This window comes from Aedes albopictus, chromosome 1 (genome assembly GCF_035046485.1).
Source record: "Aedes albopictus strain Foshan chromosome 1, AalbF5, whole genome shotgun sequence".
Classification (NCBI taxonomy): Eukaryota; Metazoa; Arthropoda; class Insecta; order Diptera; family Culicidae; genus Aedes; species Aedes albopictus.
In genome coordinates this window covers 93956978-93982991 of record NC_085136.1, presented here as the reverse complement: position 1 = coordinate 93982991, position 26014 = coordinate 93956978, and the positions used below count along the sequence as shown (strand labels likewise).

General features: G+C 38.7%; 1 protein-coding gene across 1 annotated transcript; it reads right to left on the bottom strand.

Moving 5' to 3' along the window:
- Nucleotides 1–132: 132 nt before the first annotated feature.
- On the bottom strand, nucleotides 133–23632 carry LOC134285328 (uncharacterized). The gene is made up of 2 exons (XM_062845905.1): nucleotides 23004–23632; nucleotides 133–271 (listed from the first exon to the last, which is right to left on the bottom strand). Exons 1-2 carry the CDS (start codon nucleotides 23331–23333, stop codon nucleotides 173–175), a joined length of 429 nt encoding a protein of 142 aa, XP_062701889.1. The 5' UTR covers nucleotides 23334–23632; the 3' UTR covers nucleotides 133–172.
- Nucleotides 23633–26014: the final 2382 nt, after the last annotated feature.

Sequence of the window (26014 nt, the reverse complement as noted above, 5' to 3'; positions counted from 1 at the left end):
GTTTTAATTATAGACAGACACAACTATTTTTATTTACACTTTCATCATCAGGATATAGTTTAGGAGAGGGCAGTGAGTCATCACTATCAGTGCAGTTGCCGCGCACGATCTTTTTATTCGATATATGCTAGACGATATTTAATAAAATGATCTACCTAGGTTTAGCTTAGCGTTAAATTTTCTCCAGGTCTTTCGGAATTTCAATCACTAGATGACCGCCGAAAAGGGGTTGAATGAAACGCATCATTTTGGCTAGCCGTGCGACGGATCTCTGTGAAGATAAATAGAAAATATTAGTTGGTCTCAGGAATCTGAAAGTATTAGTAAGTTTAAGATTGAACGAAGCCACACAGCTAATTTTCATGAGCCCAAATTACGGTTTGCACAAATAAATGATCAATTGGTTTTTCTGAGCAAATCATCATGTGTTTCTGCACATTTTTGCTCATGAAAATACCTTCACCTAAAAGCAATAGGATTTTGTACTGCATTAGTATTTGTATGATATTAGTTCAAAATCATTCTGTATAAGGTACAGGAGGTGGCCAAAATGTTTGGGATAAGCAATTATTTTTTCTCTCACAAAAAGTTTAACATGCTGTAACTTTTCATAGAGTGCATCAAAAATTCTCAAATAATGACTGTTTGTCAACCTATTGGATGTGCAGTGCATCATTAGTACACATTTGAGCTCGATTGGTTATTCTTTCACGAAGCTAGAACCGTTCTCGTACTATTTTTTGGACAACAAATTATTGAACTGTCATATCTCGGAAACCAGTGAACCGAAATGAATGAAATCTCGAAAGTTTATTATCACAAGTTATTAAAACATAGGTTCTTTTTGAACGTTTGAAAAAAGTGGTTGTGGATTTACACTTTTTGGATCAACATCATTAAATTACCCAAAGATTGTCTACTTCTGTTTTTATGATATCTCTAATAAGATATAATATAGCTTATTTGGAATAAAGAAAAACACATTTAGTAATTTTTATTTTTCATATTTTCATATTTTCATATTTTCCTCTATTTGGGTAAAAATGTCAAACCGGTATAACATTAGTCGTAGTGAGAAAATATAACATTTTAAAACGTCGTATCAAGTATCAATAGTTTGTTGATAAACGTTAAAAATTTCATTCAATTCGGTTTACTGGTTTCCGAGATATGACAGTTCAAAAATTAGTTGTCTAAAAAATAGTATTTTACAAGAACGGTTCTAGCTTTGTGAAAGATTAACTAATCGAGCCCCAATTTGTACCAATGATTTACATATAATAAGTTGATAAAAAGGTATAATTTGAGATTTTTCTGGTGCACTCTATGAAAATTTACAGCTAGTACAGACAAAAAAATAAGTTGCGTAGCCCAAACAATTTGACCATCAACTGTAGTCTCAAGAGAAGTAAAAATCGTGCAGCTGTTTATAATACACTGGAACCTCGTTTTATTTCATTGGCCGAGGTGCATACATAAAAAAATGTACATAAATTGGAAAGAGCATAAAGAAAAGGAATTTCTTGCATAAATTAAGTAAAGGCTTTAATGAGGGAATCAAGTTTGCGAGAACATATCTTCCACCTGAGCATTTGAGATAAGGCCAAGGGGGTTTCTAGGAAGTTCCCATAGAACTCAGAAAAGGGGTTGCCAAGAGGCTTCAGGAACATTTCAGGGAATTGTTCCCCACCTGATGAATTAGGAAGGTTTGGGCCAGGGGCAGGGGGTTTCAGAAGCCTTTAAACGCCCTTACAAGGCATTCCAGAGATTTTAAGGAGCTTTCTGGAACGTTTTAAGGCGTTTCGAGAGTTTGAAGTATCGTTCGATAGCATTTCAGGAGCGTTTCAAGGGGGTTTTCTTGAAAATTTAATATGATGATTCCAAAGGCTTTTCAATAAGGTTTTAGCTTACCCAAATTATTCTCACCTTTGACTTTGAAGGAATTTTTGGTAGCGCTCTACGCTTCCATCTTATGCAATATTCACAGCGCGGTTCTCCAGAGGTTTCTTAATTTATTATTTTTTTTTAATAATTTTAACGTGTATTTTAACTTATACATAGCTAATTCTAAACTAATGGTTTCTTAATAGCTCATCCAATAGCTTAGGATTTTCTTTATCCTTTTAAACCTCTAGGGCCGTAGGGGTCATATATGAGCACAATAAAAATAACATCATAAAACCACCCACGTTATGAGAATGCCTTTGGCGAAGCTATTGCAAGTATTTTCCTCTATCGGGGTAAAATATGAATAAGTGAATTTGCGATCTAAAGTCGACTTTATTGGCAACTTAGAACATTCTGACCTTTTTGATGGTCAAAAAATAGGATAGATTATATTTCAACGGCGTTCAATGCTGCTTTTGGAAATGGTATACATTAATGCTTATTTGTTTATGCTTAGAACAGTTGTTTTTGGGATAGCTGTTGCGAACACTCCTGGAATTCAGCTTTGAACATCTACAGGAGTAACTTTGTTTCATTTATAATAACATTGAATAACCTGTTAGAATCCCTCAACCTCTTCAAACTTGAAACATTATAAAGGTATTCCTAAAATGTAATATTCACATGAATTGCTTCTCTATGTTTGTACCACCTTAGACATAACCGGCTTCGCTTAAATTTTAGACGTAGCTACTAGGAGTTCAGAACAACTGAATCAGAATGTAAAACTTTGTATTTTTTTTGTTGTTGTTTGTTTTTATATGCGTGTGGGTCACCCTACTTAACAGCCTAGGCTATAGCACAGTGGTTTCTTCGAATTTACTCCAAGTTACTCACTGAGTAATCAGCTCTTGAGATGAAAAAAAGCTCCCATTATAAGCAGCCCTTGCAAATGGATGATCAGTGCTTCCACCCTACTGGAAATAAAAAATCGCCTGTGTATTTTTTCGATATTGTTCCGTCCTCACAAATACAAGAAAGTTTTGGTTTCTATATATTGATTCTCCCATACTTGTTTAAACAATCTCTTTTGCGACATTAAAAATGTCTCTTACGCCTTTTCATATACAGGAAAATTATCAATGTGATTTTTAGATTTTTACGCTCTTACAAATTTCAGAAAAAAATACCATTGTAACTTTTCTCGAAATCGAACCCGCCGTCTCCGGATTGGCGATCCATAGCCTTAACCACTAGGCTGGCTGGAGACCCTTCATAAGCTATTCCTCCGAAATTTCGAAATTTCCGAAATTAATTTGGAAAATCTAGCATGAATTGCTTCGGAAATTCCTCCATGACCTTTTTCAAAACTTTACAGAAATTCATTGAGAGGTTCCTCCACAAATTTCTCATCTGTTAGAAATGCTTTCCGAGAATACTGAGAAAATTCCTTGTTGATATTCTCGATATTCTAAAATTTTGTAGAGAATACCCCAACAATAACTTCAAAAACTCCTACATAAAACCTTCCATGAATTTCTTTCCAAAACTGCTCCATGGAATCCCTTTCAGAAAGTCTTCTATAGATTTCTTTTGATTTTTTTGAAGATGCTTCAGGAATTCCTGAAAAATTTCTTTTAGAATTTTCTCTAGAGGATCCTGCAAAATTTCTCCAAGCATTTTTTTAGAAATCTTTCCATGGGTTTCTCCAGATTCCTTCCATAGGTTCTTTCAGAAATGTGTACGGGAAATCTTTCAAATCAGCTGCAGATTTCTTTGGAAATATTTTCATCAGAAAACCAAAAGTTTGGAATTCCTCCAGAAATTTCGCTAAGCATTTCTTTAGGAAATCTTTCATAAAATTTGTTTGAAACTCTTCCAAAGTGCCCTTCAGAAATTCTTTTTTTTTATCTCCCAGAAGATTCCTGCTGAAAATTTTAGTGATTTCTTAATCATTTTTCTACAGGTTTAAAAAAAATATTTTCCTGCAAAAAATACTCCAGGAATTCGAACTCAAAATTTAACGAGGTTTATTTTAGAAACTTCTCCAATATTTTTTTGAAAATTTGTCCCGGGATAATTTAATAAACTTCTCTGGGGGCTCCTTCAGATAATTCCACAAGAAACCTTCAACAAATCTTTTGGATACATTTGCAAAAGTTCCTTCTGAAACTTCGCCAGGGAATCTTTGAGACACGTTTCTCCAATAATGTTTTTAAAATAACCCTAATAGTTCTAAAAACTCCACCAAGGGTTGCCGGATTTCTCCGGGTATTTTACCTGGAAGTTCTTCAGATATATCTTCGCGGATTCCTTCAAGAATTTCCCTGGGATTTCTTCAGACAGATATTCCTGTAAAGATTCATTCAAAAGTACATCCTGAGATTTCTAGGGATTTACTGAAAACTTCACCAGAAATTCCTTCACGGTTTAATTCAAAAATTCCTGCTGGGTTCTCAAATTCCTTCAAAAATATCTCCAGAACCTTCATTGCAATTTAATGATTTTCGTCGGGAATTTCGACAAGGGATTTCTTCAGAAGTGCTTCCGTGGAGAAATTCTTCTTAATATTTGTTTCAAAGTCGCACGAAGATTCATTCGAAAAATCTTCCAAGAGTATCTCCAAGAAAGGCCTTAAGTCATCATCCTTCAGAAACTCCCACAAGGGTTTTTTTTTCAAACTGTTCTTGCGGTTCATTCATATTTATCACCTGGGATTCTTTTGGAGCTTCTAGTCGGAATTATTTCATTTATTTCTTCAGAATTTATTTCAATAGTTCTTCCAGAAATTGCACAAAAATGACGTAAAAACTTGAGGCATTTAAAAGCAAAGTACGTTTAATTGACAAATTGAGAGATAAATTCGTGAAAAAATTACAACTCGTTTTGGTGGGATTCGAACCCAGGACTCCGTACCGCATAACAATACATAACAATACATAACAATAGATCAAGTTTGTACATCTATTTCAGACATACTGGTCGACTGGTATAGCCAGAAAAGAGCAATTAATCAAGAATTGGTCCAAAACACTTGCACAAACAGCCATGGACCGAGTGGAATGGAGGCGGCTACTATGTACAGCAGAGGCCACCCCGGCCTTAGCCTGACCGGTAAGGTAAGTATGGTCCAAAACACATGAAATAATTCTCGACAGGGCATATAGAGAAAACCCTGCAAAATTGTCTGAAGCAATTTCTTGAAAAACTCCTTGTGATACTACTGCAGATTCCTAGGAGAAATTCTTGAATATTTTCTGGAGTGATCCATGGACAAAAATTACTGAAGCGATTTCTCAAGGTATCTTTGGAGGAATTCCTCTATGAATGCATGAAAAAAAAAAATGAAAAAACTTCTTAAGACATCCCCTTGATTATTTTGAAAAAGAATCATGAGAAACTTCTGGAGGAACTTTGCATATAATTACGGGATAAAACTTGCTTGAGAAGTTTCTGGAGGAATTCCAGGAGAAGCCCTTAAAGGAATTTCTGTAGGAATATCTTAAAAATGTCCGCACAAATCCCTGAAAAAAAAATCAAACAAGGGTACTGATTAAATACTTAAAGAGATTCCTAAATAAATTTCTGAAAGAAACTCTGAAGGACTTTCGGAAGGAATGCATGGAAAAACTCCTGAATAATCTGGAATAGTTTTCAGAAAAATGTCTTATTTAATGTCGGAAGAGATTAGCACACAAAATCCCTGAAGAAATTTTTGGAAGAAATCCTGCAGAAACAAAATAAAACCTTGATGCATTATTTTTTAAGGAATCTTTGAAAGAATACCTGGAAGAACTGGAGAACCTTATAAAAGAGTTTCTTGAATAATTTCTTGAAAAATGCAAAGAAACAAATTCTGAATGCACTTAGTTTCGTTTTCTGGGTATCGGCAAAATTTTTACGTTGCCGATCATTCAGTAAATTGGAATGAATCATTATGTGCCGAATAGTGAGCAACTTGTTCAAGCAGAATATTGCAATTTCTTTTAATTTATAGCATTTTTTTCTGAAGGTTAATTATTTTACTTTATTGAGACATCAAAGTAATTTATTTATTACTTGTTGTGTAAAAAAGTCTTCTGCTTATCGCCATTCACCAGACATTTGTTGTTAGAGCATGTCGAGCAACGCGTCTGTAATAGGAGTTAAATTTATTGTCAATACTTACAGAACAGTAGTCAGAACCTGTACGAATCCTTTAATTAAGACATCCAATTAAATAAAAATTTCACTCTACTTCATCATCAATCAATCTTAGATTATGTATCGAAATAATTGCACTATGTGCCGTTTTAATGACGAAAAAGATGGTGACGACTACAAATGACAGCTGCGTAGCAGAAGTTCATTCATATACTGAAATCACGGCAAACGCATTTGCTGATTCTGGTATAATCATCAAATGCCGATTTGTCCAGCAATTTGAGTTGACGAAGTTCGACAGGCTTGGTGGTCTAGTGGCTACCGCTTCTGATTTATATCCAGAAGGTCCTGGGTTCAATCCCTGGCTTGTCCCTCTCCTTCTACTTTGTTTCATTCTATTCACTGTCTCTACACTCCTCTTTATATCACATTCGTGACGAACCAGCACAATTGTGCTGTTGAGCAATAACAGTTTTACGTATTTTTTCATCTATTTAGTCTTTGTTTCAAGTGATGTTAAATGTTTTTATACTTGATCCATTACTAATTTATACTTGCATGTGTGCAAACAAACTTTTGTTTACGTTGCGTATGAGATTTACCACGACAAGTTAAACAAAAAGTGAGCAAAAATAGTAATACTTGAAGAAGTATCATCTGTCGTAAATTTTAAAATTCCGATTTATCTTGGTGGGCAATGCTAGACATAGAAAGATAAAGAGTAGTTCTTTCAAATGTCAAAGGAAAAAGTGTTGACATATTAAAAATTCTGAGAGTGCTAAAGAGTCAAAGTTGAGCAATTTCTATGGAAATTTCGCTTGTTTGCTCTCCGCCCCGAAAGGGATACATACAACTCATGTTCATATGTTCATAGCTATCGCTGGAACCAGAAACGGTTGAAAAGCCGTTTCCCTTCCTTCCAATTTTCACAGCACAGTGTCAATCTATCTGATAAACGCCTAAGAGTTACGTAATCAAGCGAACTGTGCCGCTTTAGCATCATAGTAATAATCGCACCAATCTAGCACCTTATACCTGGCATCCACACACCAATGTGTGAACCCTCTGCCAAACCATATCCCACCAACACTCCGACACCCGCATGAGTTTGTGCAGACGCAGAGGTACATTCGGTCTGATACAAATGATTGCAGAAAATCACTTTCTTCCCCTTCCCCACATTGACCTGCAACCTGACGTGGCAAGCGCCATTGTCACCCAAAAACAGAAAGATCACCAACACTCACACACTGAAGATGCATGCTAGCCCCCGGCGAGATATATGGTTGCTTGCGTGAATGTAGCAGCTACAATGTAGCTGGTCTGGCAATACTGTAAAATCAATTTTGCTTTTGGATCAATATCCATAGCTTTTTGGAGTTCATTATTTGCTTTTTTAATATTTCCAAATTCAATGATATTATGTTATTATTAAAACTAACAAAATTGGTATTTCAGGTACATTTTTCTTCACTGATATTTGTTATATTGTGGCTAATGACATTTTATTAAACTGTCGAAATTTCCTTCTGCTCGGGTAAAAGATCTGAAAATAATATCAAAAAAGTTCGTGGAACAACTAATCAATATCAAAATTTGATATTTCAAGATCAAATGAGTGACTTGTTGCTTATGGTTAGATCTTACAAGATTATTTGTTTTAATTTTATTTAATCTATCATTATTATTTTTTAAATCTATATAATATTTTTTTTACAACGTTCAAGTGCCATGGAAGGACTCTATGCTCATCTGTGCACTCCGGAAAGTAGAGGGTGACGTCAAACCCTACGAGCCAGCCGCAAAAAAAAAACATGCAAAAGCGTGGGTATTAGAATTCCTTGTCTAATTTGATGCTGTTTGAGAAAAACATTGGAAAACTTTTTTGTTTTTTTTTCTGTTTTTATTTATCTGTATTTTAACATAACGCTACATAATTCTACACTCACTGTTTTGTTGTTTTCTCCATTTCTTGTCTCTTTAACAGAACAGTTTTCCAAAGTTTTGCTCAAACAGCATGTAATTAGACTAGGAATCATAATACTCACACTTTTTGCACCATTTCCTTGCAGAAACGGAGAATTTACCTTCTCACCATACAAAGATTCAGCTCATTACTTCAAATCTAGTACTCCACCGATCGTGTCCTATTCGGACCGACGATTGGAAAGTTCTACGCCCACCAGCTGACGAACGAAAACGGCGTACGACTCACCGATTTCACCGGCTCCAAAAACATGGCCAAACGTAGCATCTTTTAATAAGTCTCCATAATCTTTACATCTGGAGATCAACACAGCAGACGGAATCGCAAATCGACCACGACCACAACGTAGGGTACGAGTGCCATCATTAATCTCATGCTCCCATGTTCATCCTATTCGAAAACAAGCGATTACGGCATCGATTGATTCCGTTCTTTTTGGTTTCATGCATGCTCACTCCTAACAAAAAATACAAAAATAAGAAACAAAACAAACAGCGCTTCATTCCTTTGTTTTCAGTAGGATGAAAATGGGAGTCATATGCTTAATAAGGGAACTAATACCCTACATCTCCGACATTATCTACGTCAGAAACTCGTGGCGCTTGCATCGACTCAGACCACTACCTGGTGATGTTTAGATGTCACCCAAAACTATCCGTCATCAACAATGTACGGTACCGGCGACCGCCACGGATGTCACCTCAGCATACGCGCAGAATTGAGCTCGATGTGGTCCCTCTAGAGGTCTGCTGGAGAACAGTAAAAGCAGTCATCAACGACGCAGCCGAGAGCGTGGAAAGGAGTTGACGAAAGGATTGGTTCGACAAGGAGTTTGAACAAGCAGCACGGGCGGTAATGCTGCAACAAGGAACCCGCCACAAACAGAAGCAGAAGCAGCAGACCCATCTCTTTTTCGGGGGAAAAAGCGCCACCTGAAAGAAGCGGAGGGCGAGGAAATGGAACTGCAGTACCGTTCTCAAGAAACATGGAAGTTCTACGAGCTCAACGCATATGAATGGATAAGGACTGTATCGTTAATTATGAGTACACCTTAAAATTGCTGTATTTCAAAATGTTTTATTTATTTTGTAAATTAAATTCAATTACATTGTTCATTGACCATCAGAAAAGTCCATGACATGATTGTATATTTAATTTTTCGTGGATCTTGCCACCTCTCGCTCTTTCTTCTGGGCGTGCTTCATAAGGTTTTGGACAACCGTTCCGACGATGGTTTTGCATACGTTGACCCAGTTTTTCTTGAATTTTGTGACGTCCTCTGCTCCTCTATCCTTTTTCCGTAGTTTCCCTTTCATCAAAATTAACTATTTCTCAATGGGCCTTATTTAGAGGATTCATTGCCTTTTCCACAAATTGAACATTGTTTACTTCATACCTGTCAAAGGTGTCACGCGCATAGTGGCAGGATGCCAAATCCGGCCAAAGTAATGTAGGACCTTTGTGCTTTCAGATGAGTGGCAGAATATGTTTCTGGAGATATTCCTTCCGGTATATTTCGACGTTCATACGGGACGGTGAAGAAAGGTGACGATTTCATACCACATTGACAAATTGCTTGCCTAACCAACACATTTTCCCATTTTTTTCGCAAAAAATCGATTTCTCCTAATTCGTAACATCCGTGCCATGCTTAACAATGAAAATCTGTGCCCCTGGAAGTACCTTGTAGTCCAATTTGACATGCGTTTCATCATCCCTGAATATGCACATGCAATTTTTGCTCAAAACATCGTCGTACAGCTTCCAAGCCTGAGTTTTCACATAATCCACCAGAATTTGACTGCGTTTTGGACATTTCTGTTTTGGGTAGGTCTTCGGGGAATTACGCTCCTTGGCGCGTTGAACCATACCAACAGTCGTTTCACACTTTTTTTGCGTAATCTCTAATGGATACCTCCTATTTTCCTTCAACGATTTTGCAAGTTTTGCTGTCCAAATTTGACTTGGACGCAAGCCCGTGCACAAGGGGGGGGTTTTGGGTGTTAAACCCTCCCCATTACCGACGCTTAATACACTAGGCGCCCCTCCGCCTTTTGCCAAAATCGGGGAAAACCCCTCCCTTGGCGCCACTTCTGTGCACGGGCCTGCTTGGACGCACCTGTTTTTTGCCGCGTCCGAGTAAGTCTTTCAGTGTGTTATGCATACCGAATCGTTTGATAGCATTTTGGACAACAAAAACCCTAACACATTCAATTTTTGCTAATTTTCTTAGCGATGATCATTTTTCCTTGCAGTGCCTGGGCACAATCGATTTTCGCTTCTCCTCCGTAAACCCTCGCTTTGTTTCACTTGAGGAAAAACTTTAACTTTTAATGAAGGTTATCGTTTGTGTACAACGATAGCAACACATAGACACAAAGCAGTTAACAAAATAAGGCATAGTCTTTCTAATACAGAGCCTCAAAGGTGTACTCATAATTAACGATACAGTCCTTAAGGAGGGAGGCCTCTTGACGGACGAACGTGAGGTGATCGCAAGATGGAAGCAGCACTTCGTCGAGCACCTGAATGATGTCGAGGACGTAGGCACGGGAGACCACGACATCAAGAGGAACGACTACGACAATGTAGCAGAGGACGGAAATGAGCCAACTCCCACGCTGAGGGAAGTTAACTGCGTACACGCACCATGAAAAATGCACGCTTGTGGTACACAGCGTGAGCGCGGCGTCGCTGCAGGTAGTCAAATACGCGACTGCTCGAGGGTTAAGGATGCCATTTACCAGCTCACAACCAACAAAGCAGCTGGTAAGGAAGGTATCGCAGCTGAACTTTTCAAGATTGGCCCAGTAAAGTTGGCCACCTGCCGGCACAGATTGGAAGTCAAGATCTGGGAAACCGAACAGCTACTGGAGGAGTGTTCATGCTAGGAGCAATCTGCCCCATTCAGAAGCGAGACGACCATTTGGAATGTGAGAACTTCAGAGCGATTTTGAATGCCACCTACAACGTGCTATCCCGTCATCATCTTCCGTCATCTGTCTACGAAAGCGAATGAGTGGCCGGTCAATTTGACTCTCAACACATCACTTGTTCATCGATTTTAAAGCAGCATACGACTATATCAACTGCAACGAGTTTTGGAGTTATGGACGAGAACGACTTTCATGTGAAACTGACCACGGACTACTGTGCAAAGCCACGATAGACAATGTGCAAAACTGCGTTCTAGATCTGTGTTCTAGGGCACTCCACGTCGTGGTCTTTAATGTTACTAAGAAAAGTCCTTGACGATTCGTGGCCTCGCACTTAGACACATTTCATGGGTGGTTTAATTGAGTTCAAAATGAGGGGTTCGCGTACCTACATGAGAAAGTGCGTTTAATTATGACTTGCTAAGGCCTTCCTCCAGGAGCTGCTTCAGGGATTCAACCGGAATCTGTTCTGAGAATTCTCTAGGAATCCCTTCTAGGATTGATCCATAAAATCCTTCTGCTATTGCTCCAACAATTCGTCTAGGGATTATTCTTGGAATTCATTGCGTAGTTTCACCAGAATTTTTTTTTCCCATGTTCCACCAGGAGTTACTCTTGTGATTCCGGAAAAATCTTCTCAAGGTTCTTTAACCCTTTGAAGCCGAAATTATTCCAAGCGTTATTATGGAGTTTTTTCTACATTTTTCAGTAGTTTAGGTGATCAATAGCATAAAAACGGTAGAATATTATGCAGAATATTTTTTCTGGATATCCAGTCGGAATATCCTAGGTCATCAAAACTGTTCTTAAGTTTAGATCCTTATGTATGCGGGTGTAACGGTAACTTCTTTTATTATAAAAATCTACACTAATCATACCCAGTGAGTCTTCTGAAAGGTTAATAGACACCCAGGTAACCTTTAAGCACAGACAAATAGACGTAACACCTCGAACGATTTTCATGGAAATCCGTCGCCCAGTTCACACTACCATCACCTGGTGGAAAAGTTGCACAAATTAATGTGTTGTGCAATATCCTCATCAGAAGGCGCTAGTGTGAAAGGTCAAACGCATAGAAAAACAACGCGCGCGCCTCTGGTTGTGAATGCCACAACCATGCAAATTTAAAATGATCGTTGAAAGCGGGGTCGATGGAAATTTCGCAAGTGTTACGTCTGTTTGTCTGTGCTTTAAGCATTTTAAATAAGCCGTACAGTAGACCGTTTAAAGCATTTGAACTGCTTGCTGCCCTACATAAGCAGTTTGAATGCATAACTGCCTTAAATTAGCATAACCTGTGCTGCTCCAAAGCTTTTGGCTGTTAGTTAGCATTTCAACTGCTTCAGGTGTTTACGCTTGGGAGCATTCAGAATGCTTTTTAACTGCTCTTCAAATGCTACGAGCAAAGAGTATGGGAGACATGTTATGTGTTTGAGAGCGCATGCTGTCTCTCTCTTACAGGGTTTATGCCTCTGTTGTCAAATTTTTATTTGCTTTTTCATTTTTCCCTTACTCACCCAAAAGCTCAGCACGAAACGATGCTGCTGCTGGTTTGGATTGGGAAATGGGAACATGACCATCGAAAAATTTATGGCTAAAATATAAACGACTCATAAGAAAATGATCATTCTTCATAAATAATTCCAAAAGTCCCAGTGAAGAAACAGGGGTGTAAGCAGTAATAAATAACAAAATTTCCATAAACAAATAAAAAAAATGCATAAATAAATCAAAAGTTTCCATAAATAATTGATTTTTGAGCAATTAAAAAAGTCAAAAATGCAATGAATAAATCAACTGTTGCAATAAAAAAAGCCAATTTTCCAACCAAATAACTTCGAATTTTCCATAAATAAATTCGATTTTTCCATAATAAATTAGAAAATTCACAATAAAAAAATATCGAAAAAGCAATAAATAATTCAAAAAGTGCAATAAACAAAAAAATAAATTATCAATAAATGTCTAAAAACGAGCAATAAACGTAAATGCATTTTGAGCTAAAAAATTATGTAGGCCATGCGGCGAAGCCGCATAGAGGATTGAGGAACTGAGGCGGCAGAAGGCCGCCGAAGTTTCCGATATCCGATGCACCGCAACTGCATCGATTCGATTCTAGGCAAACCACAGATCCAAGAATTTGCCCGGTATAATGCAAATATAGATGTTATCCCTTTTTTAGGTCCGACGAGCGATAGCGAGTTCGGACAGCAAGCGATTGCTCGGTAAATTGCAATCATAGTTACGCAAGCTTTTCAGTCGTTTTAGCCATGTAAGTGCGATTCAGAATTTCACTGTCTCATACTTTCCTGCATTTGTTTTTCATGGGTAATTTCGCCATTTTTTATTGCATTTTTTGAATTTTATATTGCTTTTTCTATATTTTTTTATTGTGAATTTTCTAATTTATTATGGAAAAATTGGATTTATTTATGGAAAATTCGAAGTTATTTGCTGTGAAAAATGGTTTTTTTTATTGAAACAGTTGAATTATTCATTGCATTTTTGACGTTTTTAATTGCTCAAAAATCGATTATTTATGGAAACTTTTGATTTATTTATGCATTTTTTTATTTGTTTATGGAACTTTTGTTATTTATTACTGCTTACACCCCTGTTTCTTCACTGGGACTTTTCAAATTATTTATGGGAAAATTTGTATTTATTATGGAACGTTTAATTGTCTGCCAAAATTTATATTTTCCATTTTGTGGATTATAATATTACAGGTATGTTCCGTTTTTGTCACTATCCGTTTTTATCACTATCCGTTTTTGTCACTATCCGATTTCGTCAACATTTCATTCCGTTTTTGTCAACACTAATAATTTTGTCAAATTTGTCCCCTAGAACACGAGTTATTAAAAGCTTAACATTAATCTTTAATAACGAGTTATTAAAGCTTAACATTAGAAGACGTATACGCCACAGTAGCTTTCTACACATTTCAAAATCAGCTATAAATAATGTTGATTCATGCTATCTCTCAAACATAATTTTACTTCTTATTTTAAAATGAGAAAAATTAAACGAATAATCCAATACAAAAATTAAACCAAGCCAATTTCATTAATGAAAATCTGACAGGAGGTGGCAGGAGTTAACACGTGAATATCAATATCATCATCAACAATTTTGTCGCTTTGTAAAATGGTTCAATCATTTTACAAGTGTACCAAAAGTTGCTAATTATGATAGATTAATAATAGATGGGATGTGCATATCCCTTTCGTGATGGACCATAAAAGAATGATTATCTCAAATTTTCTCTTATAAACTTAACGTCCTCTAGAATAAAACTTTTTTTACTTCGGCTACTTTATCCACCTATACACTTTTTGGGGTCAAATTAGGACCAGCACAATTGTGCTGGTCCGTCCTCAAGCCGGTCGATGTTCTCTAATGTCGAATTCGTTTTTGAACCTGGGTTGGAACTGGATTGGCGGAAAATGTGTAAACAAACAAACGTCAAACAAATTTAAACACGAGCGAACCTGAGTCGGGTTGATGTTGCAACTGTGATCTGATCCAGTTCCAACCCAGGTTGGAACTGAATCAAAAACGAAAACGACATAAGTAATTGCTAAAAATTGCCTACTTTTAGGCGTTTTATGATACAGATGATTTATTGTAATTATTAAATCACTGCAAAGTGTTAGTTTGCAGAAATTTGGACGTATAATTTCAAATCTAGGAAAACAAGATCAGCTAGACAGGATATTCAAATCAAAGAAATGAATAAGAAGAAGATAATAAGAACAGTAAATCCCTGTTCCAATCTAATGCAGCATTTAGATAATTTGGAGTAATATTATTCACCCAAGTATTCAAAGTTCTTTAAAAAACTTGTACAAGCTGATATCGTGTTCCTTGAAATGAAATTATACGTCTAAACTATCACTTTGTTGTGATTTAATAATTAAAATCAATCTTCTATACCATGAAACGCCTAAGAATAGGCAATTTCCGAAGGAACTTGGACCGCCTTGGGGACGGAAGAGCACAATTGTGCTGGTCCCACTTTAACCACCCAGAAATCTTGTGCTTTTCAACAAAGCACCACTTTTTCTTCACCGTTTTGCAGAACTACTCTTTTTCTATCAATTTTTATTCCTGCATACCTGGATTAAACAAATATTTATAAAAATACGACGGATAAAACTTTTTCAACTTGTTGGGTGATTGTTTACTTTTTGTTTAACTTATTGTGGCGTTTTCATAAACAATTCCAACCAAAGCTGAGGCTCAGAAATAAAAGTTAGAGTAATAACTCGATCATAAAAAATATTTACATCACATATTTTAACCCTCGAGCGATCGCGCTGTTGTATTTTGTACAACACGTTGAAAAAATCTCGCTTTTTGTACTCAGCATTAGCGTGGTGCTGAAGCAGGTAGTCAACCGCGCGAGTTACGGAAGGTTAAGGAAAAAACAATTGAAAAAATGTGTAAAACCAATGCCGAAAAACAGCACGATTGTGCTGGTTCGTCCCGAAAGGGATATAAAACCATCAAAAGAAGGATTTGATTATCCGGCAATAGTAAAAAAATCACCATAGATAATCGAACATCTTTTTTATTTCATTAGCCTATTGTGTTAGGGCACAGGGATTGCTCCAGGATGTCCATCTGAGTATTCCTCCAAAAACTTCCTTCTGAAGATCTTCTTCTTCTCCTTTCTTCTTCTTCTTATTATTATTCTTCTTCTTTACAGCTCTACGTACCAATTGGAACTTGGTCTGCCACTTCAAGTGTTTTTCGAGAACTTAAACAGTTTAGGGCTTTCTTTGCCTGTCCTTGCTAGCCTAACAGGAGATTACTATAGAATTTTATCCGAGATTTCATCTTTCGTTTGCTCCAAAAATGCAATTTTGATTTTCTTCAGTAATTTCTACTAGCGATTCTTGTATTCCTCCAGATTCCTTAATGGATTTCTTCTTAAAAATCGTCAGTAAATAATTCAGAAGCTCCTTTAGGTGAATTAGGAGTTATAGCTTCCAGAAATGAGTTTCTCAAAAAAGGAGGGGTCTAGGATCTTGGAAAACGATCTGGAGATTTCACCAGCAACTCCTGAAGGATTTCAGGAAGTAACAAAAGATTCCTATAAAAAATCCTACAGAAATCCCATGAATTCTGAAAGTATCCCTCGAGGGATAATTGGATTATTTCTTAAAAGAATTTATACAGGATTCTTAGAAGGAATTTCTCAAGAATTCCCACAAGGAACTTCTGGAGGATCCTCAGGAATAACTCCCCGGAGATTACTAGACTAAACTTCTGGGAGATTCCCAGGAAACGCGGTAAAAAATCGGTGATAGTTATTATTACAATATTATCTTTATTAACGAGATTTTCAGCTCATGGCTGGTTCATCTAGTAATCATGAGAAAATAACAAAGATGAAATCGTGTTGGAAAATTTGTGAAAGTTCTAGTAGGTGTAGATGTTTCTACTGCGCATAAATACCATAACAAAGTAAAAAAATATCATAAGAAAATCTTAAATGAATCCAAGATAGAACTTCTGATGAAATTCTAGAAAAAACTGTTGAAGAAATCCCAGAAAGAACCCCTGGAGAAATATCAGTAAAAAAATCCTGGAGGGATTTCAGAAAGCAGTCTTGTATGAATTCCCGTAGGATATTTTGAAGAAACGGAGAAACTCCTAGCTTTCAAAAGTAAAATCTTGGTGAATTTCCAAAGCAACTCTTGGATGAATTGATGAACTTGGACCTAGGTTAAATCCAAGAATGATTTTTTTAGCCCACCTTGTGCATTAGGGCCATTCCAGACCCAAACCGTACACAACGTCAGCGAGCTGTTACCAACATAATGGTATGGTTAATAAATTCCAATTCCTGGTGGAATATTTGAGGGGATCCCCAAAAAAACTCCAGAAGAAATTTAAAAAGAGACCTAGGTTGATCCGGGAAGAAATTTCTGACGCAATCATAAGGGACAGAACCTCTTTTCTCTACAAATTCTTAGGGGCCGTCCATAAAAGACGTAGCATTTTTGGAGAGAGGGGGAGCCGCTGATTATGCTATGATTATGTTTTAGGTATGGGAAAATAGGCTACGAGGGGGGTGGGGGTGTCAAAAATCGTCTTAAAAATGCTACGTCATTTATGGAGGACCCCCTATCGAATTCCAAAAGATAAACAAGCGACATGGTACAAGGTAACCTACAAGAATTCTGGAGGAACTTTTTGGAGAATCCAATATTCTGGAGAAAATACAAGTGATTGCATAGAAAATTTCCTGAAGATTTTCTAAAAGTATCCTAGTGAATCCTAAAACTATCCTAGTGAAACGAATAAAACACGGCAGGCTGCGGTGGGCTGGGCACGTAGCTCGTATGCCGCAGGAACGACAAGCTAAAACCATATTCAGCAGAGAACCAGGTAGGGGTCGTCGGCTTCCTGGTAGGCCACGCACACGGTGGCTTTTGGCTGTTGAGGAGGACCTAACGGCTCTAAACGTTGAGGGTGACTGGAAGCAATTGGCCCAGGACCGAGACTAGTGGAGGCGAATGCTTCATTCGGCGTAGACTCACCGCTACGAGTAAAGCCCATGAATTATCAAGTAGCATCCTAGTTGAAACTTTCATAGGACTCTGTTAAGATGGTGGTGAAAACCTCTTGTCGACGTCACAGCCAGAAAACTGTAATTTGAACTGTGCAACCAAGATGTGCTAAAAGACATCAAAAACATTTAAATTTCATTATATACTGCATATTTTTACTTTTGGAATGTGTTCTACAGGAAATCGTCCAATTTGTATAAAAATGTTGCAAAATATTTTGTTAAAGAAAATTATTCCGTTTTTATCACTATTCCGTTTTTGTCAACTGAAAATCGCGGACCGTGTTGATAAAAACGGAACATACCTGTATTCGGAAGAGGGAGTTATATGCTGCAGATAGAAGAGGGAACGATCGCACGCCATCGGAACAGCCGTAGCACATCTTGGAGCGTGAAGAACTTGAGCAGCAAACACAATTGAGTAATCTTCGGATCGTAAATTCAAATCCCAAAAACTACTAAAACATGCAAAAAAAATGTCACCTTACATCAGCTGGAGTGTGCAAAGACGAGGAAGCGGGAACGTTGAGAGAGCGAGAAGCAGACGTAAAGCTATTTTTGTTTTGTTTTGCTCGACGAGGCGTTACCGCGTTACGCTTTTTTGACTTTTTGGTACGACGTTCCTGAAGGAGCAGCACTGAGACAGCCTGTTATTTTGCCAAAGCCTGCTGTGGTGTAGCACTATAGGTGCATATACGGTCAAATAGCATTAAACGCCTTGTCGTAAAGGCTACTAGAATGCTGAATAAATGCTATTTTAAATGCTTACTGATTACTTGGGCATTGGCGGAGCCAGCAGTTTCTTTTTTCTTACTCACTCTCCTAGACATACACTAGAGAGAGAAAGATAGAAGAGGAGGCAGCTTGCCCCCTCTTTCATCCCACTCTTTCTCGTGTATATTTAGGGGGGTGAGTCAGAAAAGAGAAAAAAGCTGGCTCCACTAATAATCAAACCAGTCGGGATATCCTGGGTCGTTCAAACTGTTCTAGAGATTAGATCCTAAATTCTACGGGTGTAACGGTAACTTCTTTTATTATACAAAGCTACGATTTGTAATCTATCATGTCCAGTACATATGTCTTCTGTCACAGTGGTTATTTTTATCAACTAAGCTCAGTAATATCCCAAAAAATAATAGGTACAACGCTTATTGTTCCTGTAACTTCTTTGGTTAGTGCAGTGGATCTTGTAACACTACTAAACATAGTGGCAAAAGCTATTATCACCAGTGTAGACCTCAGGAGTAAACTTGTTGATCTGGAATATCTATAAACTATTGTAGTGCAAAACGAGCCAATTCTACATACGCGACGAACGTGCTATCGTTCGTATCCCAACGCTTACGTTTGCAAATTGATTACAACAATGTATCGCTCGCCAAATCGATACGAGCATACGACGGTTCGATCGAGACGACGACGATGCGTCGTCCGCTGATCCAAGCATAAATCACTCCAGAAAACTTCCATAAGGTTCTATGTAAATTGATTATGTTTGGCTACGCAGTCATTTATTTAACAAACGACGTTCTTTATTTGCCCGACGTTTCGACACGGGGATTGTGTCTTTCCGTAAACACATTGTATGATTTGCTTTTGGCAGTCTGGCTGGCCCTATAAAAGGGGTCTTCCCAGGTAGAATAAATCAGTTTAATTTGGTCTTCGGACCTCAACGCACAACGTGGTTCTTAATCGATATCACTGCCGAGTGTTGTTCAATAAGGCACAGCATTACACTATCTTGAAATGACTCATGATATGCCAGGGGGATTACAGATTACAGTCTAAAGTTCATTATGAGAATAACTACTGTTACTATCAAGAGCTAAACTTCAGGATAGTTTGGACGACCCTCAATGTCCCAAAGGTTCATAATAATATATCAGGTTGATCCAGTCACCGCGATTGATTATGGAACTTTACTCAGTACTGAAGTACTGAACTCAAAGATAGTTTGGCTGACCTGGAACATTCCCATAGTGTCTCTAAATGACATTTAAGATTTCAAGAGCTTCACGGATCTCAGCAGATTATGTTATGCTATTTTTTGTACTGAAAACACATTAAGTTTTTCTTGTAGATTTGCAGGACTTCAATATAGAACAGTTTGGACAAACCTGTATGTCCCAAAGGTTTATATTAAAAAAGTAGACTTCAGATTGGTCCAGCAACCACGGATAAATATGCAAAGTTGCTCAGTATAGCAGATATGGCTGTTGTTACGAATGTAGACCTGAAGTCCTGAACTCTAAGGTAGTTTGGCTGACCTGTTAACCTTAACGGATAAATAGGCAACGTTACTCAGTATAGTAGATATGGCTGTTGTTACGAGTGTAGAACTGAAGTCCTGAACTCTTAGATAGTTTGGCTGATCTGGAATATCCCTGTAGTGTCTCTAAATTATTGAGTGGTGTGCTGAATATGATACACCGCGCGACCTTTATAAAGTACCAAACGCGCATTTACACGAAATTCCACGCGGCAAATCCTCTTGGAAAGGAACAGCCGCACTTGAGGAAACGCCGCAATGTTATCTGCCATAAGAATGGAGTAAAAGGGGAGAAAAAAGCGCGGCTGTTCCTTTCCTCAGAGATTTGCCGCATGTACTTTTGGACAAATGCGCTAATACATTTGAGATTTCAAGAGCTTCGCGGATCCCACACAGAAAAAAAAAATCTGAAAATTATCTCTAGCACAATTGGCAAAATCGCTGAAAGATAAATCATGTAATAAGTTTTTACGCGTAATTTTGTGCCAAACACCATGCACATGCGGGGAATGCCAGAAATAATGCTATATTATGCGTCAACCCTGAAATTCACATTCTATTCCTCAAAGCTTTATGCTAACTTATCGCATTTTTACACGTTTTTCCTTCCATCCCGTCGTCAGCATCAGCAGTAGAGCCGACGTGATGCAGCCATCTTTGGTCGACGACAGTTCATTTGTTTGTGTCTAGAAAACAAGATTTAGTTTTAAGTGTTTTAAAAATGTGTGAGCTTTGAAGTGGTTTGGCCAGGTAGCAAGCAATTTGTATTGCTTCCCTGGAGTGAACAATATGTGCAATTGTGCTAAGTGGCCGCTCTACGAAAACGCAAACGCAAAATCGTTCTGTAAAGTTTGCCTCCATCGATGCAAAAGCTGGAAAGCCCGCTCCTCAACATTCTGGCAAATTTCGTATGAAGATTTTTCGGCAATCGACACGAACAGTGGGAGTGCAGAGCAGCCCTTTGGATTGAGACTCTTTTGGTGGTGAAATTCATATCGCGCTTAAATTTGCGCCAATCATCGCATTCCCATTATGTGCATTATTATTGGCGTAATTTTACAGGAAATGTTTTATCTGTGTAGCAGATTATGCAGTAGTATTATTTTTTTGGTAAAAACACATAAAGTTATGCTTGTAGATTTGAAGGACTTCATTATAGAACAGTTTGGTCGACCCTGAATATCCCAAAGGTTTAAAATAAGCTAGTAGACATCAGATTGTTCAGTAACTACGGTTGATTATGAAACGTTACTCAGCATATCAGATATCGCTACTGTTGCAAGTGTTGACCTAAAGTTCTGAACTCCAGAGTAGTTTGGCTGACTTGGAATATCCCTATAGTGTCTATAAATAACATTGTAGATGACAAGAGCTTCAGTAGGTTATGTAATGCTATTTTTTGTGGCGAAAATACATAAAATTATTCTTGTAGATTTGAAAAACTTTACTATAGGACAGTTTGGAACACCTAGAACATCCCAGAATATAAAACACCTTTTGATATGCTTGACGAAATCTAATTGAACACATATAAACGTTACCCATATCCAAGTTCAGCTTTTAGAACAACTGGTAGGTCAATTATTTTGTGTTTCCAAATTTCACGGTGTTCAGGATGTTCTAGGTTATCAATGAAGTCCCAAATACAAATATTTCCATTTTTCCCTAATAGAGGACTCAATTTGCAACAACTTTGACGAATACAGTATTCTGTTTTATCGAATGGGTGAATTTATACCTCCGTTTCTAAGTTGAGGTCATATGACCCCTCCGGCTCCAAAGGGTTGAAACGTTCCCTCTGGCATCATTGCAGAAGTTTCTTCTGAGAGGTTCCATCTGGGGTTCCTCTAGGAACTCCTCTCTGGATTACTTCTGAGACTTCAAGGGATTCCTTTCGCAATTTCTCAAGTAGTTTTGGGAATCCTCCAGGAATTCCTTCCGAAATTCCGATAATTTCTTTTGGAATGTATTCAAGTTTGCCTTCCTGAAAGAAACTATTGGAGGAAACCCAGAAGAAATTTACAAAGCTGCTGGAGGAATTACTTAAGAATCTGTTGGAGGAAGGATTCCTCGAGGAACTCCTGTAGGGTTTTCATAAGCAACTCTTAAAGTAAATCCATAACGAACTCCTCAAAAACTCCTTGAGGAATCCTTCGAAAAAGTTCTAGAGCACTCTTGAAATGAACTTCTCCTGGAGAAATCCAGAAAAGGGATCCTAGAAGAATCCTGGAAGAAATTTCTGAAGAAATCCTGGAAGGAGTTTCCTAAAGAACCACGGAGAATTTTCCCGAAAGAAATTCCTAAGCAGTTCATAAAGGCATCCTGAAAGAAGTTCCTGGTGGAATCTCTGAAAATGTTCTCAGAGGAGTTTTTGAAGAAGATTCCAAAGGAATACAGGAAGTAATTCCTGAAGAAATGAAGAAAGAGCTTGCCAAAGGAATCCCAGAAGGAGTTTCCGTAGGAATCCCAGAGAAAGTTTTTGGATGATTCCCAGAAGATTTTTTTTATGGAGTTCCCAAAATAATCCCGAAAGGTCCTTCTGGATAAATCCTGAGGGAAATTTCTGGATCCCAAAAAGGAACTTCAGAAAAAAATTCTAAGGAGTCCCAGAAGGAACTATGGAGGGAATCCCGGAAAGAACACCAGGAGAAATCCTGATCCTTGACCAAATTATTGAAAAATATTAGGGCAGAAAGAACTGATTATACGACCCTAATGTGCTGTCCATAAATTATGTTGACTCCAAAGGAGGGTTTCTAGAAAAAAGTTCGCTACATACGCATTCTCAAAATTTGGTATGGACTCTAGTCTACAAGAGGAGGGGGGCTCTGAGATGATCAAAAATTGAACTGCGTAGTTTATGGACAACACATGAGAAGAAAAGTTACAAGAAAACTTCAAACCTCATCCGACCACCCGGCTTCCTTTCATAACCACAGAAATCAATTCATCTTCGATGTACACAGTTTGCATGTGCGCTTAGCGATTGCGAATTATTTCTTGTTCAAACTGTTTGTCTTTCATTCATGCATAATGAGAGACAAAAAAATAACACACTTTCGCGACCCCACAAGATTTGTACACTATTTCCAACTTTTTTTACATTGGCAAATTGACCGTTTTTTTTTGTGTGTATAGTCAACCTCAATTACATCTCTCGAAGCTCTTTTAGAACAGCAAATCAACAAGAATCCTTACCAACAACAGCTGCCCTAGGAAATCTCTCAATCGAAGTGTCAGATTCGCCGTCGACGAGAACAGTTCATCCGGAATGCGCAACGTCACATGCTCCCGATCGATCGTTGGCACCTCTTCTGTGGTCGTCCTGATCTCCGTCTCCTGCGATGTTCCCCCGATCGAGAACTCCGTCGACGATGATGACGCAACAACAATTCCATTATCGATTGGCGGTTCCTCTGTCGTCACACTCCCGATGGCCTTCGACTGCACTCCTCCGCCTTCTAGCAGTAGCACCAGCCCCAGCAGCGAAACCAACCGCACCAAACCACAAATTCCAACCACATTCATCGTTCGTTCTTGTCACATCTCCCGATCACTCTACCACAGGCACCGAATATTCGTAGGACACTGCCCAGGACCTGTGCCAGCACTACATAGCGGACGCGCGCGTTCGCCCAAATGATGAATAACCGAGAGGCATAAACCCGAAAGAAGAGGGAGTGTCCGCCCGAACTCGTCTCTCGTCCTGCGCGGATTGTTCGATACTGAATAGTCAAAATTCGAAATTTGTACGAGATATCAAGTGCAGATCTAGTCCCCTCGTGTTCGAGTTTAATTGCGCTCTACCGATGCTTGCGATGGACACAGGCACTGCCCCTCCGCGCAAGAGAAGCCGGTTTTCATTCAATTGTGCGCATGGACAACGACGATGACGATGGTGAGCAAGTTCGCGAAGTGCTCTGCTGCTGACATTGGATTTCGAGGCTCAGCGGCTCGGCTCGGCGCGCGCAAAAGCTCTCCAGTTGACCTAGGCATGTGTTCTGAACAGGCCACTCAGTAGCATGCATCCGTACCCCTATGTGATGCTGAGGAATTGTCTTACGGTGCGCGGTGGTGTTTTGTAATTAATTCTTCGATGCTTTGTTTTGATTTGTGCGCGTTCGACTGGGTAAGAGTGGCTGCACCACGCAAGGACGGGTAACAGTATAAGATGCGATTGGTATTTTACCGTTGGATGTTAAGGGATTCGCCGAAGTGGCAAGTTGCGTAGATTTAGAGAGGCAACATAAAATTTCGGCTTGAGTTCGAGTGTTTGAAACACGTCGTAAAGCAAGCTTAATAGATTTTCGAAGGTTGCTGATCGCCGTCACCCATCCCCATCATTACCCATTCACTCGAAAACACCAAATTGAATTTGACTAAACTGCACAGAGAAGATAGAGGACAGTGATCAGGATGGTGGGTGACCCAGTTTCGTTCATCGCTGGTCCTGATTAACGTGAAGAAGCGACGTGACTGCAATGACCTTTCAAGGCTCGCAACCTCTCGTGCAAGACAAAAGCAGGAGAAATTTGTTTACAATGCGAAAATTAGATAACATGACCCATCTTGACCCCTTGTTTGAAATTACGAGAAACTAAAGTCTATTAGTTAAGGTGTATACGCTCTCAACTCACTTGATCATTAGTCAAGGCACATTTTTTAGTGTTGCTTGATTACGCCTCGTACGCAGAACTACGGGTAATGTTTTTTTTTTTCGGCAGAGTAATACTCGAATTTATGGAACAGTATGTATACTACAATTTAAATTTCCATTCGTTTTTTTTCGTGCATAATACTACGGTAATAAAACCATATCCAGCCTTTTCTTACCTCTACACTGAAACCCAAGCTGAGACCTCTTTGCAAATTATTTTTATGTATGTATTGTCATGTAATAACGGTAACTATGGGAACAGTGGCCAGAAGGCGTTTAAAGGTGAGAGCAAGGTAGGTTACAGAAGTGCTTCAGGGGGTATCAGGATATCCCAGAGGCGTTTCAAGGGGGTCTCAGGGTAGTTTCAGGGGCAATCCAGGGGGCTCTAGGAGGTCTGAAGGGCGCTTCACAGAGTCTCAGGGGCGTTCTAGGGGCCCTCAGGAAGGTTTTAGGGGTATGTCTCAGGAGCATGAAACAGGAAAACCCCTGAAAAATTTCACCTAACTGAAAAATTATCAAAGTTGGGTCAAATGTTACCTAATATTGGACCACTTTTGGACGCACATCGAACAACTTTTGGGTCTGTGTTGGATTTGCTGGCCAAAATAAAAATAGGTCAATGATAGGTTTATGTCGAGCCAAACGTCATCAATGGCAAACAAAGCTTTGCTAGCTGGGGCCTGAATGATATGTACCAGTCATCAGGGGTATTACAAGAGAACTCTAGGGCACTTCAGGGAGGTCAGGGGCGTTTCAGTGGATCTCAGGCAATTCCAGTGAATCTCAGGAGCGTTTTGGGGGCTCCCAACGAGTCTCAGTGGGATCCAGGAGGTTTCAGAGGGGTACACGGAGATCTCACTGGCGGTTTAGGGGGTACCAGGAGGTCTCAGAAGGGCACCAGGTATTCTCAGGGGCGCTTCAGAAGGTATTTGTCGGAATGCCTTTGAAAACCCCTGGAACCCCTTGAAACCACTTTCTTTAAAAAAAGACATGGACACCGTCTTCAGCTAGAAGCTGCACAGACTGAACGAAACTTAACACTGAACAACGGACACGACACACATTACGAGCGAGCACCAGTGGATACGAGGAAGAAACATTTCTTGTGAAAAGTTTCATCACTCGGAGCGGGAATCGAATCCTCACCCCATTGCATGGTACGCTTGTAAGCTTGGTGACGCTTACCGCACGGCGCATACTCATCGTATTGCTGACCAATTCTCGCTTATTGTTCAATTTGAAGTTTCAGAAGGGTTGCGAAGATGTTCCCGAAGACTTTCACGAATGTCCCGGACAACCAGTAATCGTATAAGATGTTGCATAAGATGATAAAGTGGAGGCCATATGCGTGCATGCCTCCATTTAGGCGCATGTAAAATGTACGCATATCGCCTCCACTTTAACATCTTATTCAACATATTATACGATCACTGGTTGACTAGGGTTTCATACGAGTTTTTAAGCGTAACAAGGCGTTTCAGCCGAAGTAACAATTACAGCTGTATAACAGCTTATTCAAGTTTTTTTTTTCAAATCAAACCTAACCTGAATC